Source organism: Oncorhynchus masou, chromosome 3 (assembly GCF_036934945.1).
Source record: "Oncorhynchus masou masou isolate Uvic2021 chromosome 3, UVic_Omas_1.1, whole genome shotgun sequence".
NCBI classification, from domain to species: Eukaryota; Metazoa; Chordata; class Actinopteri; order Salmoniformes; family Salmonidae; genus Oncorhynchus; species Oncorhynchus masou.
The window spans coordinates 14,269,134-14,284,805 of NC_088214.1; the positions used below are offsets into that span (position 1 = coordinate 14,269,134).

The 15,672-nt window shown below is 44.6% G+C and overlaps 1 protein-coding gene across 5 annotated transcripts in view; it reads right to left on the reverse strand.

Moving 5' to 3' along the window:
* Nucleotides 1–15,672, reverse strand: part of LOC135510748 (receptor-type tyrosine-protein phosphatase S-like) — a 139,433-nt gene that overhangs the window by 15,621 nt on the left and 108,140 nt on the right. For all 5 annotated transcript variants that reach the window (XM_064931956.1, XM_064931934.1, XM_064931942.1 and 2 more), the window contains 3 exons: nt 12,429–12,526; nt 11,909–12,044; nt 11,498–11,673 (listed from right to left, as the gene is read on the reverse strand). In XM_064931956.1, the coding sequence (XP_064788028.1) occupies nt 11,498–11,673; nt 11,909–12,044; nt 12,429–12,526 (410 nt within the window). The remainder of the gene's footprint in view (nt 1–11,497; nt 11,674–11,908; nt 12,045–12,428; nt 12,527–15,672) is intronic.

Sequence of the window (15,672 nt, forward strand, 5' to 3'; positions counted from 1 at the left end):
TCCTTCACTCATGCTGCCAAACATACCCTCGTAAAACTGATCATCCTACCGATCCTTGACTTTGGCGATGTCATCTATAAAATAGCCTCCAACATTCTACTCAGCAAACTGGGTGTAGTCACCAAAGCCCCATATAGTCAACTGGGTGTAGTCACCAAAGCCCCATATACTACCCACCACTGCGACCTGTACACTCTCGTTGGCTGGCCCTCGCTTCATACTCGTCGCCAAACCCACTGGCTACAGGTTATCTACAAGTCTCTGCTAGGTAAAGGCCCGCCCTATCTCAGCTCGCTGATCACTATAGCAGCACCCACTCGTAGCACACGCTCCAGCGGGTATATCTCACTGGTCACCCCCAAAGCCAATTCCTCCTTTGGTCGCCTTTCCTTCCAGTTCTCTGCTGCCACTGACTGGAACGAACTGCAAAAATCACTGAAGCTGGAGATTCCCATCTCCCTCACCAGCTTTAAGAGCAGCTCACAGATCACTGCACCTGTTCATAGCCCATCTGTATACAGCCCATCTATCTACCTCATCCCCATACTGTATTGATTTATTTTGCTCCTTTTGCACCACAGTATCTCTACTTGCACATCCATCTTTTGCACATCTACCATTCCAGTGTTTAATTGCCATATTGTAATTACTTCACCACCATGGCCTATTTATTGCCTTAACGCCCTTATTTGACCTTATTTGCACTCACTGTATATAGACTTTGTTTTCTTTATTCTACTGTATTATTGACTGTATGTTTGTTTATTCCATGTGTAACTCTGTGTTGTTGTATGTGTCGAACTGCTATGCTTTATCTTGGCCAGGTCGCAGTTGCAAATGAGAACTTGTTCTCAACTAGCTTACCTGGTTAAATAAAGGTGAAATACATTTTTTTTAAATCAACATCATCAACCTAAACAACATCATCATAAACAACATCATCATCATTATCATAAACAACATCATCATGAACAACATCAACATCCACACTTCGGTCCGCAGGTAGTATTACTTTTCATTACATTTTCATTACATTTCATTATAGTACAACGGTTTGATTTGTCTAATCTTAGCAATTTCTTCTTAGCTAGCTACATAGCCGTCTTTGTATCAAAGATAATTGCGTAATTATCGTATTTCGTCGTCCTAACGTAGTCTACACTGCTATCTGCCCAGCAGCTAGCTAAGCAGCTAGCTAACGTCCACCGTCCACCAGCACTGTAGAAACTATTACACTCAACTGAACGACTCGATTAGTGTAGTGTTAGCTAGCTACATAGTTGTCTTTGCTGTCTTCGTATCCAAGATAATTGTGTAGTTTAGAGTGTGTAGACTTAGAGTGATTATCTTAATTTACCGAGGTTAGCTAGCCAGCTATTTGTCGTCCTTAACGTAGGAGATACTGCTAGCTAGCTAGCCAACAGCTAGCCAATCTCTACCGAATAGAACTTCAACTACCCGGTCAACATTCCGCTTCGCTCCACAGGTAGTATCACATTTTCATTTCACTTCATTACAGTACAACGGTTTGATTTGTTTGATCGTAGCTAGCTAGCTACATAGCCGTCTTTGTATCTAAGACAATTGTGTAGTCTAGAGCGATTTTCTAGGTTTAGCTAGCCAGCTATTGTCGTTCTTTTAACGTAACGTAACGCAATCAACACTGCTAGCTAGCCCCCGAATAGCAGCACTGTAGAAACTATTACACTCGACGGAACGACTTGATTAGTGTAGTGATTAGTGTAGTGTCAACAACGCAGCCACTGCCAGCTAGCCTACTCCAGCAGTACTGTATCATTTCAATCATTTTAGTCAATAAGATTCTTGCTACGTAAGCTTAACTTTCTGAACATTCAAGACGTGTAGTCCACTTGTCATTCCAATCTCCTTTGCATTAGCGTAGCTTCTTCTGTAGCCTGTCAACTATGTGTCTATCTATCCCTGTTCTCTCCTCTCTGCACAGACCATACAAACGCTCCACACCGCGTGGCCGCGGCCACCCTAATCTGGTGGTCCCAGCGCGCACGACCCACGTGGAGTTCCAGGTCTCCGGTAGCCTCTGGAACTGCCGATCTGCGGCCAACAAGGCAGAGTTCATCTCAGCCTATGCCTCCCTCCAGTCCCTCGACTTCTTGGCACTGACGGAAACATGGATCACCACAGATAACACTGCTACTCCTACTGCTCTCTCTTCGTCCGCCCACGTGTTCTCGCACACCCCGAGAGCTTCTGGTCAGCGGGGTGGTGGCACCGGGATCCTCATCTCTCCCAAGTGGTCATTCTCTCTTTCTCCCCTTACCCATCTGTCTATCGCCTCCTTTGAATTCCATGCTGTCACAGTTACCAGCCCTTTCAAGCTTAACATCCTTATCATTTATCGCCCTCCAGGTTCCCTCGGAGAGTTCATCAATGAGCTTGATGCCTTGATAAGCTCCTTTCCTGAGGACGGCTCACCTCTCACAGTCCTGGGCGACTTTAACCTCCCCACATCTACCTTTGACTCATTCCTCTCTGCCTCCTTCTTTCCACTCCTCTCCTCTTTTGACCTCACCCTCTCACCTTCCCCCCCTACTCACAAGGCAGGCAATACGCTCGACCTCATCTTTACTAGATGCTGTTCTTCCACTAACCTCATTGCAACTCCCCTCCAAGTCTCCGACCACTACCTTGTATCCTTTTCCCTCTCGCTCTCATCCAACACTTCCCACACTGCCCCTACTCGGATGGTATCGCGCCGTCTCAACCTTCGCTCTCTCTCCCCCGCTACTCTTTCCTCTTCCATCCTATCATCTCTTCCCTCTGCTCATACCTTCTCCAACCTATCTCCTGATTCTGCCTCCTCAACCCTCCTCTCTTCCCTTTCTGCATCCTTTGACTCTCTATGTCCCCTATCCTCCAGGCCGGCTCGGTCCTCCCCTCCCGCTCCGTGGCTCGACGACTCATTGCGAGCTCACAGAACAGTGCTCCGGGCAGCCGAGCGGAAATGGAGGAAAACTCGCCTCCCTGCGGACCTGGCATCCTTTCACTCCCTCCTCTCTACATTTTCCTCCTCTGTCTCTGCTGCTAAAGCCACTTTCTACCACTCTAAATTCCAAGCATCTGCCTCTAACCCTAGGAAGCTCTTTGCCACCTTCTCCTCCCTCCTGAATCCTCCTCCCCCCTCCTCCCTCTCTGCAGATGACTTCGTCAACCATTTTGAAAAGAAGGTCGACGACATCCGATCCTCGTTTGCTAAGTCAAACGACACCGCTGGTTCTGCTCACACTGCCCTACCCTGTGCTCTGACCTCTTTCTCCCCTCTCTCTCCAGATGAAATCTCGCTTCTTGTGACGGCCGGCCGCCCAACAACCTGCCCGCTTGACCCTATCCCCTCCTCTCTTCTCCAGACCATTTCCGGAGACCTTCTCCCTTACCTCACCTCGCTCATCAACTCATCCCTGACTGCTGGCTACGTCCCTTCCGTCTTCAAGAGAGCGAGAGTTGCACCCCTTCTGAAAAACCTACACTCGATCCCTCCGATGTCAACAACTACAGACCAGTATCCCTTCTTTCTTTTCTCTCCAAAACTCTTGAACGTGCCGTCCTTGGCCAGCTCTCCCGCTATCTCTCTCAGAATGACCTTCTTGATCCAAATCAGTCAGGTTTCAAGACTAGTCATTCAACTGAGACTGCTCTTCTCTGTATCACGGAGGCGCTCCGCACTGCTAAAGCTAACTCTCTCTCCTCTGCTCTCATCCTTCTAGACCTATCGGCTGCCTTCGATACTGTGAACCATCAGATCCTCCTCTCCACCCTCTCCGAGTTGGGCATCTCCGGCGCGGCCCACGCTTGGATTGCGTCCTACCTGACAGGTCGCTCCTACCAGGTGGCGTGGCGAGAATCTGTCTCCTCGCCACGCGCTCTCACCACTGGTGTCCCCCAGGGCTCTGTTCTAGGCCCTCTCCTATTCTCGCTATACACCAAGTCACTTGGCTCTGTCATAACCTCACATGGTCTCTCCTATCATTGCTATGCAGACGACACACAATTAAATCTTCTCCTTTCCCCCTTCTGATGACCAGGTGGCGAATCGCATCTCTGCATATCTGGCAGACATATCAGTGTGGATGACGGATCACCACCTCAAGCTGAACCTCGGCAAGACGGAGCTGCTCTTCCTCCCGGGGAAGGACTGCCCGTTCCATGATCTCGCCATCACGGTTGACAACTCCATTGTGTCCTCCTCCCAGAGCGCTAAGAACCTTGGCGTGATCCTGGACAACACCCTGTCGTTCTCAACTAACATCATGGCGGTGGCCTGTTCCTGTAGGTTCATGCTCTACAACATCCGCAGAGTACGACCCTGCCTCACACAGGAAGCGGCGCCTGTGCCGCTTCCTGTGCCATTAAACCCCTACAACTCATCCAGAACGCCGCAGCCCGTCTGGTGTTCAACCTTCCCAAGTTCTCTCACGTCACCCCGCTCCTCCGCTCTCTCCACTGGCTTCCAGTTGAAGCTCGCATCCGCTACAAGACCATGGTGCTTGCCTACGGAGCTGTGAGGGGAACGGCACCGCAGTACCTCCTTGCTCTGATCAGGCCCTACACCCAAACAAGGGCACTGCGTTCATCCACCTCTGGCCTGCTCGCCTCCCTACCACTGAGGAAGTACAGTTCCCGCTCAGCCCACTCAAAACTGTTCGCTGCTCTGGCCCCCCAATGGTGGAACAAACTCCCTCACGACGCCAGGACAGCGGAGTCAATCACCACCTTCCGGAGACACCTGAAACCCCACCTCTTCAAGGAATACCTAGGATAGGATAAGTAATCCTTCTCACCCCCCCCCATTAAATGATTTAGATGCACTATTGTAAAGTGGCTGTTCCACTGGATGTCAGAAGGTGAATTCACCAATTTGTAAGTCGCTCTGGATAAGAGCGTCTGCTAAATGACTTAAATGTAAATGTAACATCATCATCATAATCATAAACAACATCAACGTCATCAACATTAACATCATCATCATCATTAACATCAACATCATCATAAACATCATCATCATCATCATCAACATCAACGTTATCATCATCATCAACAACATTATCATCATCATTAACCTCATCATCAACATCAACATTAGCATAATCAACAACATCATCATCTTTAACATCATCATCAACATTAATATCATCATTAACATCATCATCAGAAACAACATTATAAACATCATCATCATCAACAACAGTATCATCAACATCATTATCATAAACAACATCATCAACAACTTCATCATAATCATCATCATCAAACAACATCAACATCATCAACATTAACATCATCATCATAATCATAAACAACATCATCAACATTAACATCATCATCAACATAATCATTAACATCATCAATAACATCAACATCATCATCATCAACATCATCAATAACATCATCATTATCATCATCAACATCTTCATCATCAACAACATTATCATCATCAACCTCAATCAATCAATATTAACATAATCAACAACATCATCATCATTAACATCCTCATCAACATTAATATCATCATTAACATCATCACCAACATCATCATCAACAACATTATCATCAACATCGACATTAACATCATCAACATCATAAGCAACATTATCATTATCATCATCATTAACCTCATCATCATCAACCACATCAGTAACATCTTCATCATCATCATCATTAACATAATCAACAACATCATTATCATCATCAAATCAAATGAAATAAATAAAAATGTTATTTGTCACATGCACCGAATACAACAGGTGTAATAGACCTTACAGTGAAATGCTTACTTAAAAGCCCAATGCAGCTTGAAGAAAATACCAACAACAAAAAATAAGTCAAAGATAAGAAAAACAAATGATTAAAGAGCAGCAGTAAATAACAATAGCGGGGCTATATACAAGGGTACCGGTTCAGAGTCAATGTGTCAATGTGGAGGCTATATACAGGGGGTACAATGTGTCAATGGTTCAGAGTCAATGTGTCAATGTGGAGGCTATATACAGGGGTACCGGTTCAGAGTCAATGAGTCAATGTGGAGGCTATATACAGGGGTACCGGTTCAGAGTCAATGTGTCAATGTGGAGTCTATATACAGGGGGTTCACAATGTGTCAATGGTTCAGAGTCAATGTGTCAATGTGGAGGCTATATACAGGGGTACCGGTTCAGAGTCAATGTGTCAATGTGGAGGCTATATACAGGGGTACCGGTTCAGAGTCAATGTGGAGGCTATATACAGGGGTACCGGTTCAGTGTCAATGTGTCAATGTGGAGGCTATATACAGGGGTACCGGTTCAGAGTCAATGTGTCAATGTGGAGGCTATATACAGGGGTACCGGTTCAGAGTCAATGTGGAGGCTATATACAGGGGTACCGGTTCAGAGTCAATGTGGAGGCTATATACAGGGGTACCGGTTCAGAGTCAATGTGGAGGCTATATACAGGGGTACTGGTTCAGTGTCAATGTGTCAATGTGGAGGCTATATACAGGGGTACCGGTTCAGAGTCAATGTGTCAATGTGGAGGCTATATACAGGGGTACCGGTTCAGAGTCAATGTGTCAATGTGGAGGCTATATACAGGGGTACTATATACAGGTTCAGAGTCAATGTCAATGTGGGGTACCGGTTCAGAGTCAATGTGGAGGCTATATACAGGGGGTTCACAATGTGTCAATGGTTCAGGGGTAGTCAATGTGTCAATGTGGAGGCTATATACAGGGGTACCGGTTCAGAGTCAATGTGTCAATGTGGAGGCTATATACAGGGGTACCGGTTCAGAGTCAATGTGTCAATGTGGAGGCAGTAAATGTGTCAATGTGGAGGCTATATACAGGGGTACCGGTTCAGAGTCAATGTGTCAATGTGGAGGCTATATACAGGGGTACCGGTTCAGAGTCAATGTGTCAATGTGGAGGATATATACAGGGGTACCGGTTCAGAGTCAATGTGTCAATGTGGAGGCTATATACAGGGGTACCAGGTTCAATGTGGAGTAAATGTGTCAATCAATGTGGAGGCTATATACAGGGGTACCGGTTCAGAGTCAATGTGTCAATGTGGAGGCTATATACAGGGGTACCGGTTCAGAGTCAATGTGTCAATGTGGAGGCTATATACAGGGGTACCGGTTCACAGTAAATGTGTCAATGTGGAGGCTATATACAGGGGTACCGGTTCAGAGTCAATGTGTCAATGTGTAGGCTATATACAGGGGTACCGGTTCAGAGTCAATGTGTCAATGTGGAGGCTATATACAGGGGTACCGGTTCAGAGTCAATTTGGAGGCTATATACAGGGGTACCGGTTCAGTGTCAATGTGTCAATGTGCGAGGGCACCGGTGTGGAGGTAGTTTAGGTAATTATGTACATGCAGGTAGGGTTATTAAAGTGGCTATGCACAGATGATAACAGAGAGTAGCAGCAGCATTGGGGTGGGGGGGTTGCAAATAGTCTGGCTAGCCATTTGATTAGCTGTTCAGGAGTCTTATGGCTTAGGGAAGAAGCTGTTAAGAAGCCTCTTGGACCTAGACTTGGCGCTCCGGTACCGCTTGCCGTGCGGTAGCAGAAAGAACAGTCTATGACTAGGGTGGCTGGAGTCTCTGACAATTGTTAGGGCCTTCCTCTGACACCGCCTGGTATAGTGGTCCTGCATGGCAGGAAGCTTGGCCCCAGTGATGTACGGGGCCATACAGACTACCCTCTGTCGTGCCTTGCGGTCGGAGGCTGAGCAGTTGCCATACCATCAGGATGCTCTCGATGGTGCAGCTATAAAATCTTTTGAGGATCTGAGGACCCATGCGAAATATTTTCAGTCTCCTGAGGGGGAATAGGTTTTGTCGCTTGTCGACTGTCTTGGTGTGCTTGGACCATGTTAATTTGTTGGTGATGTGGACGCCAAGGAACTTGAAGCTCTCAACCTGCTCCTCTACAGACCTGTCAATGAAAATGGTGGCATGCTCGGTGCTTCTTTTCCTGTAGTCCACAATCATATCATTTGTCTTGATCACATTGAGGCAGAGGTTGTTGTCCTGGCACCACATGGCCAGGTCTCTTACCTCCTCTCTATAGGCTGTCTCATCGATGTTGGTGATCAGGCTTACCACTGTTGTGTCATCAGCAAACAGTCATGAGTGAATAGGGAGTACAGGAGGGGACTGAGCACGCACCCCTGAGGGACCCCCGTGTTGAGGATCAGCGTGGCGGATGTGCTGTTACATACTCTTATCACCTGGGGGAGGCCCGCCAGGAAGTCCAGGATCCAGTTGCAGAGGGAGGTGTTTAGTCCCAGGGTCCTTAGCTTAGTAATGAGCTTTGAGGGCACTATGGTGTTGAACTCTGAGCTGTAGTCAATGAATAGCATTCTCACATAGGTGTTCCTTTTGTCCAGGTGGGAAAGGGCTGTGTGGAGTGCAAGAGAGATTGCATCATCTGTTGGTTCGGGATGGAAATTGGAGTGGGTCTAGAGTTTCTGGGATAATGGTGTTGACGTGAGCAGCCTTGACCAGCCTTTCAAAGCATTTCATGGCTACAGACGTGAGTGCTACAGGTCGGTAGTCATTTAGGCAGGTTACCTTAGTGTTTTTGGGCACAGGGACTATGGTGGTCTGTTTGAAACATGTTGATATTACAGACTCAGACAGAAAGAGGTTGAAAATGTCAGTGAAGACACTTGCCAGTTGGTATTCAGTCTGGCCCAGCGGCCTTGCGAATGTTGACCTGTTTAAATGTCTTACTCACATTGGCTGCGGAGAGCGTGATCACACGGCCATCCGGAACAGCTGATGCTCTCATGCATGTTTCAGTGTTACTTGCCTCGAAGCGAGCATAGAAGTTATTTAGCTGGTCTGGTAGGCTGGTGTCACTGGGCAGCTCTTGGCTATGCTTCCCTTTGTAGTCTGTAATAGTTTGCAGGCCCTGCCACATCCGACGAGCGTCGGAGCTGGTGTAGTATAATTCGATCTTAGTCCTGTATTGACACGTTGCGTGTTTGATGGTTTGTTGGAGGGCATAGTGGGATTTCTTACAAGCTTCTGGGTTAGAGTCCCGCTCCTTGAAAGCGGCAGCTCTACTCTCTATCATCAACATGTCCATTATTATCATCATCATCATCATCATCAACAACATTATTGTCAACATCATCATCATCATCATCAACATAATCATCGTCATCAACAACATTATCATCATCAACATCCTTATAACCATCATCATCAACATTATCGTCATCAACATCAACAACATTATAACCATCATCAGCAACATTATCATCATTAACATAATCATCAACAACATAACCATCATCAACAACATGATCAACAACATCATCAACAACATCAATAACATTTTCAACAACATCATCATCAACATTATCAACACATCATCATCATCAACATTATCAACACATCATCATTCCCATCACTATCAACAACAACATTCTCAACAACATCGTCATCAACAACATCTACATCATCATCATCAACAACATCTACATGATCAACATCATCAACAGAAACACCATCAACAACATTATCAACACTGTTATCATCGACATTATCAACATAATCAACAACCGCAACATCATCATCAACAACATTATCAACAACATCATAATCATCAACATCAACAACATCATCAACGACATCATCATCAACAGCATCAACAATATTATCAACATCATCAGCAGCATCAACAACATTATCAACATCATCATATACAGCATCAACAACATCATCAACATCATCATATATGACATCAACAACATCAGCATCATCATATACGGCATCAACAACATTATCATATACGGCATCAACAACATTATCAACAGCATCAACAGCATCAACAACATCATCAACATCATCAACATCATCAACGACCATCAACTACATTATCAACAGCATCATCATCAACAACAGCGTCAACAACATTACCATCATCAACAGCAACATTAGCAACATTATCATCCTCAACAACATCAGCAGCAGCACCTCATCTTCGTCATCAATGTTAAATTTAAAGTCATCATCATAGTCATCCTCATTATTATTGTCATAAAAACAACTTGACAACCAAAAAAGACTAATCTATCAGCCTAATTGTCTTGACCTACTGCCAGTGCCTTTGAATGGATGGTATCCAATTGATTACAGCTGATGACAGTACACTCTCATCCTCAGTGGATGACTCATGACTGTGCCCTATAAAGTGCCCTACAGTGGATGACAGCCTCCTAGTAACCTTCAGTAAACTAGACTATTGGATGACACTGAGTGGATGACAGTAGTGCCCTACAGTAGATGACAGAGCCCTTAAATAGTGGATGACTCCACCTTACAGTGAATGACAAAGCCCTAGTCCCCTTCATAGTCGCTGGGTTTTGCCCTACAGCACACTCTTAGAAAAGAAGGTGCTACCTGGAACCATAAAGGGTTTTCAATTGTCACCATAGGTGAACCCTTTGACAATAACAATCTTCTTGGATCCAAGTGGAGCCCTTTCTCTAATACAAGGTTCTACGGGGAACCCTTTCACCAGTAAATTGTTCTAATTACAGTATTATTGCTTGTGACAAGTTTCAGGAAACAGTTTTTTTTTTGCAGAAAATGCCTTCTAGAAAATGTGAACTTTCATGTGCCTTAATAACAAACTTGTATGTCATCTGTAAATACAAATAAAATTGTTACATTTCTAACCTTGTTGGTTAAGCCACAGAAAAATACCTTCCCACCAGTCATGCTTGGTTGAGATGATGAGTGGGCTGGACATCCCGAGAGGGCAGTTGGGATTGGTCAGGCATATAGAAGGCTTCTGTCTATTTGAGCTGGTCAGTCTGTGTTGGTAATCCTGTCGAACACAGCTTTTTTTAAATGTATCGTGTAGTGGAGCTGCATAAGTGTTGTTCTCCACTTTCTGGAGGATCGAGTTCTGAAATCAGTGGAATTAGAGTATGATAGCTAAAGAAATGGAGAAAACACCTGTCTACGGATTACATCTTCAAACTAAGAGCACCAGTGGTATGGCATTTCTGACAGGGAGACACGTCCATCATGCATGATGATGTATACAGGTAAGATAGTCTAGCTAGCTACATTTTAGGATATTACATGTTTCTAATTTTTACAGAAAGTGGTTTGATTTCAAGCAAAAGTTTACAAGTTTATCAACTTTCAAAGCAGATTTACTTTCCCATTGCTCCTCAAAAATCCAGTGCATGATATGCCATTTTGTAGCTCTGAGTCTCTACTTTTATCCAATGTAAAAAAAGACCATTTCAAATTTTGCTACATAAGACCGAATCCAGGTGGTGAATCACATTTTCACCACAAAAGGGATCTATCTAGAACCAAAAATGGTTCTCCTATTGGGACAAACGAAGAACCCTTTTTTCTAACACCTAGTGGAAGAGTGTTGCCCTACAGTAGATAATGTCAGTGAGTGGATGAGTGTTGCCTTCTCCTGTCTCTGTCCCATCTCACCCGTGACTTCTCCTCCAGTCTGGTCATCATGACCACGGAGGCTGCTCTCTGTTCCCACACCATCCTCCAGAAGTCCCCGAATGTCTCTGCCAGCGGGCCCTGTGTGGCGATGTAGGCATTCTGCTTCCTGTAGCCGTCTATGTAGTTAGCATTGATGTAGTCACTGCCCAGGATACCTGCATATAGAGGGGGAGAATGTGGAGGGAAGAGGAGAGTTGTTAAGTTCGATTGACGTCATTGAAAATGTCTTAGTTCAGAACTATAGACTTGATCTGGGTCCCTGCAACCGCCACTACAATCTGAATTGAATCCATCCAGTATTTGACCTCTACCTGGACAAGAGGAAGGGTGTCATTCACTGTACAATGATTTATTGTCTTACAAGTGAGGCCAACATCTCATAAGCTGTACCTGGACTTGAACCTTCCATGGGGGCGAGGACGACGCGGGTGTGGTCATAGGCGATGACGTTAGCATAGCGGTTCTTGGGCTTGTTCACCTCCAGGTTGGAGTGCTCCCAGGTGAACTGCTGACTGGGGTCGATGGACTACAACACAGAGAGGTAAAAGGTTGGGGTTAGGCTCCCAGGTGAACTGCTGACTGGGGTCGATGGACTACAACACAGAGAGGTAAAAGGTTGAGGTTAGGCTCCCAGGTGAACTGCTGACTGGTGTCAATGGACTACAACACAGAGGTGTAAAAGGTTGGGGTTAGGCTCCCAGGTGAACTGCTGACTGGGGTCAATGGACTGGAGGACCAGGAAACAGAGATGAAGAGTTAAAGGATGGAAAAAAACATTGCAATATTTTCTCCTCATTTATAGGAGTCTAGGACAGGATGCCATTTCAGTTTGCAAGGGGCAACTGGTACACATCCTTGAGTAGAAAACCAGGTCCTAGGACTCATCCATCCTCCATGCTGTCGCTCTCACCTCGTACTCCTGAGACAGACGCAGGCTATCATTGGCCTTGAGTATCTCTGTGTGTTCAGCCAGCTCTGTGATGGGAATGGGAGGGTGGCTCATCATACCTAAAGGACAAGGACAAGGGTTAAAGGGCAGAGGTCAGAGGTCATGAGGGCTCACTGTGTGACCAAGTGCGTTTCTAATGCAGGTGGCCAGTGTGGTTCAAGACTGCGTTAGCCCATTAAACTAAATCTTACAGAGGCATAAGCCCTGGAAGCACATAAGTCTGCATGTAGAGTACACCTACACACACCTCTCTGTCATTGCATATGATTCATTACTGGTTCTTAGCTAGACGTCAAAAGACAATTACACAGAGAATCATTTTTTATCAACTTAAGGTACAAAGTCTCTGATGTGGTTGGTTTGTAAAGTTTTTTTCTTTGATGTGAAAATAGCTTTTCTGTGCAATTAGGAGCGCGAGCGACGACTCGGAGACAAACAAACAAAGACAGGGTGTTAATTAGTCAGAATGGCACCCTGAGCCTCTACACACACACACACACACACACACACACACACACACTGGTAAAGGTGTGGAGGAAGAGTGTTAGCCCCCATATATAAAGAATTGTAAGATCTAAGGTAGAGTGCTATAAAATATAATCAATTTTGTGCCAGGTACCAAAATACACTTTCCACAGTTCTGGACACCTGAACATGTCTTCTCAATGCACCATGAGCAATGTTGTAAAAAATAGGTCTATTTGTAAGAAAACAAGCTGTGACACTAAATATCAAACAGATGAGTACATTGATTAAGCAACACCTGTGAAAAATGAATGACTTGTTCAGCTATTTGCAACAATATCCAAATTATACAATATATATTTTACATAATAATATCCTCTGCATTTTATCTACAGTTCCTTCTGTGGAGGAGGGGAGGAAGGGGGGGGGTCAGTTCCTTGTTACACACAGGGTTGCAGGAAGTGGTGGAAGCATAGCTGTGAGATTTAACACCAGAGCAGCTGGAGGTGCAAGTGGGTCAGCTCTGTCTGGCCACGAAAGGAAGAACGGAATACATGTGCCACGTTTTCTATCCAGAAATATGATTCTATTAGCTAACTCTGACCTTTAATCTTTTCAAGAACGAATAGGTTATGGACTTGTTTTAAGTTGTGACTGTGTTGACACCTCTGTCCTCTCTGGCATGGTCATCTAGAGCCTGCCAGATGGACTGTGGGCAGACAGTTGCAGGCTTTGGGCCGTGCCATGCCGCCAGTCACACAGTTATGACTCATCTAACTATACTAACCTGGAAAACAGCAATTTTGATCTCTTAGGAAATTAGATCTTGGTAGAAGCTTTAGAGTATTATACACTTGACCCTTATTGGTGTGTTTGCTGTGGTACATGTCTTTCACTCCTTTGTTCTTTATTGCCCTAATTGGTCTACAAGTTCTTGCCTGGTTTAGATCTTATCTGTCTGAAAGTTATCAGTTCGTCTCTGTGGATAGTTTGTCATCTGACAAATCAGTGGTAAGTTTTCCTTAAGATTCTGTTCTAGGACCACTATAGTTCTAACTAAATATACAGTGGAAGTCGGAAGTTTACATACACTTAGGTTGGAGTCATTAAAACTCGTTTTGTTAATAACAAACTCGTTCTTGTTAATAACAAACTATAGTTTTGGCAAGTCAGTTAGGACATCTACTTTGTGCATGACACAAGTAATTTTTCCAACAATTGAATACAGACAGATTATTTCACTTATAATTCACTGTATCACAATTCCAGTGGTTCAGAAGTTTACATACACTAAGTTGACTGTGCCTTTAAACAGCTTGGGAAATTCCTGAAAATTATGTCATGGCTTTAGAAGCTTCTGATAGGCATCATCTGAGTCAATTGGGGGTGTAGCTGTGGATGTATTTCAAGGCCTACTTTCAAACTCAGTGCCTCTTTGTTTGACATCATTGGAAAATCAAAATAAATCAGCCAAGACCTCCACAAGTTGTAGACCTCCACAAGTCTGGTTCATCTTTGTGAGCAATTTCCAAACGCCTGAAGGTACCACGTTCATCTGTACAAACAATAGTACGCAACTATAATCACCATGGGACCATGCAGCCGTCATACCACTCAGGAAGGAGATGCGGTCTGTCTCCTTGAGATGAACATACAAAAGTGCAAATCAATCACAGAACAACAGCAAAGGACCTTGTGAAGATGCTGGAGGAAACGGGTACAAAACTATCTATATCCACAGAAAAACAAGTCCTATATCGACATAACCTGAAAGGCCGCTCAGCAAGGAAGAAGCCACTGCTCCAAACCCGCCATTAATAAAAAGCCCGACTGCGGTTTGCAACTGCACATGGGGACAAAGATCATAATTTTGGACAAATGTCCTCTGGTCTGTTGAAACAAAAATAAAACTGTTTGGCCATAATGACCATCGTTATGTTTGGAGGAAAAAGGGAGGCTTGCAAGCCAACGTACACCATCCCAACCGTGAAGCACTGAGGTGGCAGCATCATGTTGTGTGGGTGCTTTGCTGCAGGAGGGACTGGTGCACTTCACAAAATAGATGGAATCATGAGGAGGGACAATTATGTGGATATATTTAAGCAAAATCTCAAGCCATCAGTCAGGAAGTTAAAGCTTGGTTGTATGTGAAGGGTCTTCCAAACGGACAATGACCCCAAGCATACTTCCAAAGTTGTGGAAAAATTGTATTGGAGTGGCCATCACAAAGTCCTGACCTCAATCCTGTAGAAAATTTGTTGGCAGAACTGAAAAAGTGTGTGCGAGCAAGGAGGCCTACAAACCTTACTCAGTTACACGAGCCCTGTCAAGAGGAATGGGCCAAAATTCATCCAACTTATTGTGGGAAGCTTGTGGAAGGCTTCCCCGAAACATTTGACCCAAGTTAAACCATTTAAAGGCAATGCTACCAAATACTAATTGAGTCTATGTAAACTTCTGACCCACTGGGAATGTGATGAAAGAAATAAAAGCGGAAATAAATCACTACTATTATTCTGATATTTAACATTCTTAAAATAAAGTGGTGATCCTAACTGACCTAAGACAGGGAATTTTTACTAGGATTATACTGAAAACTAGGAATTGTGAAAACTGAGTTTAAATGTATTTGGCTAAGGTGTATGTGAACGTTCTACTTCAACTGTATATTACCTCTTGGTGATGTCATTCGGAAACTTTCACTGCAGCGCAGATGACACACAGCTGTATATTTCGATGA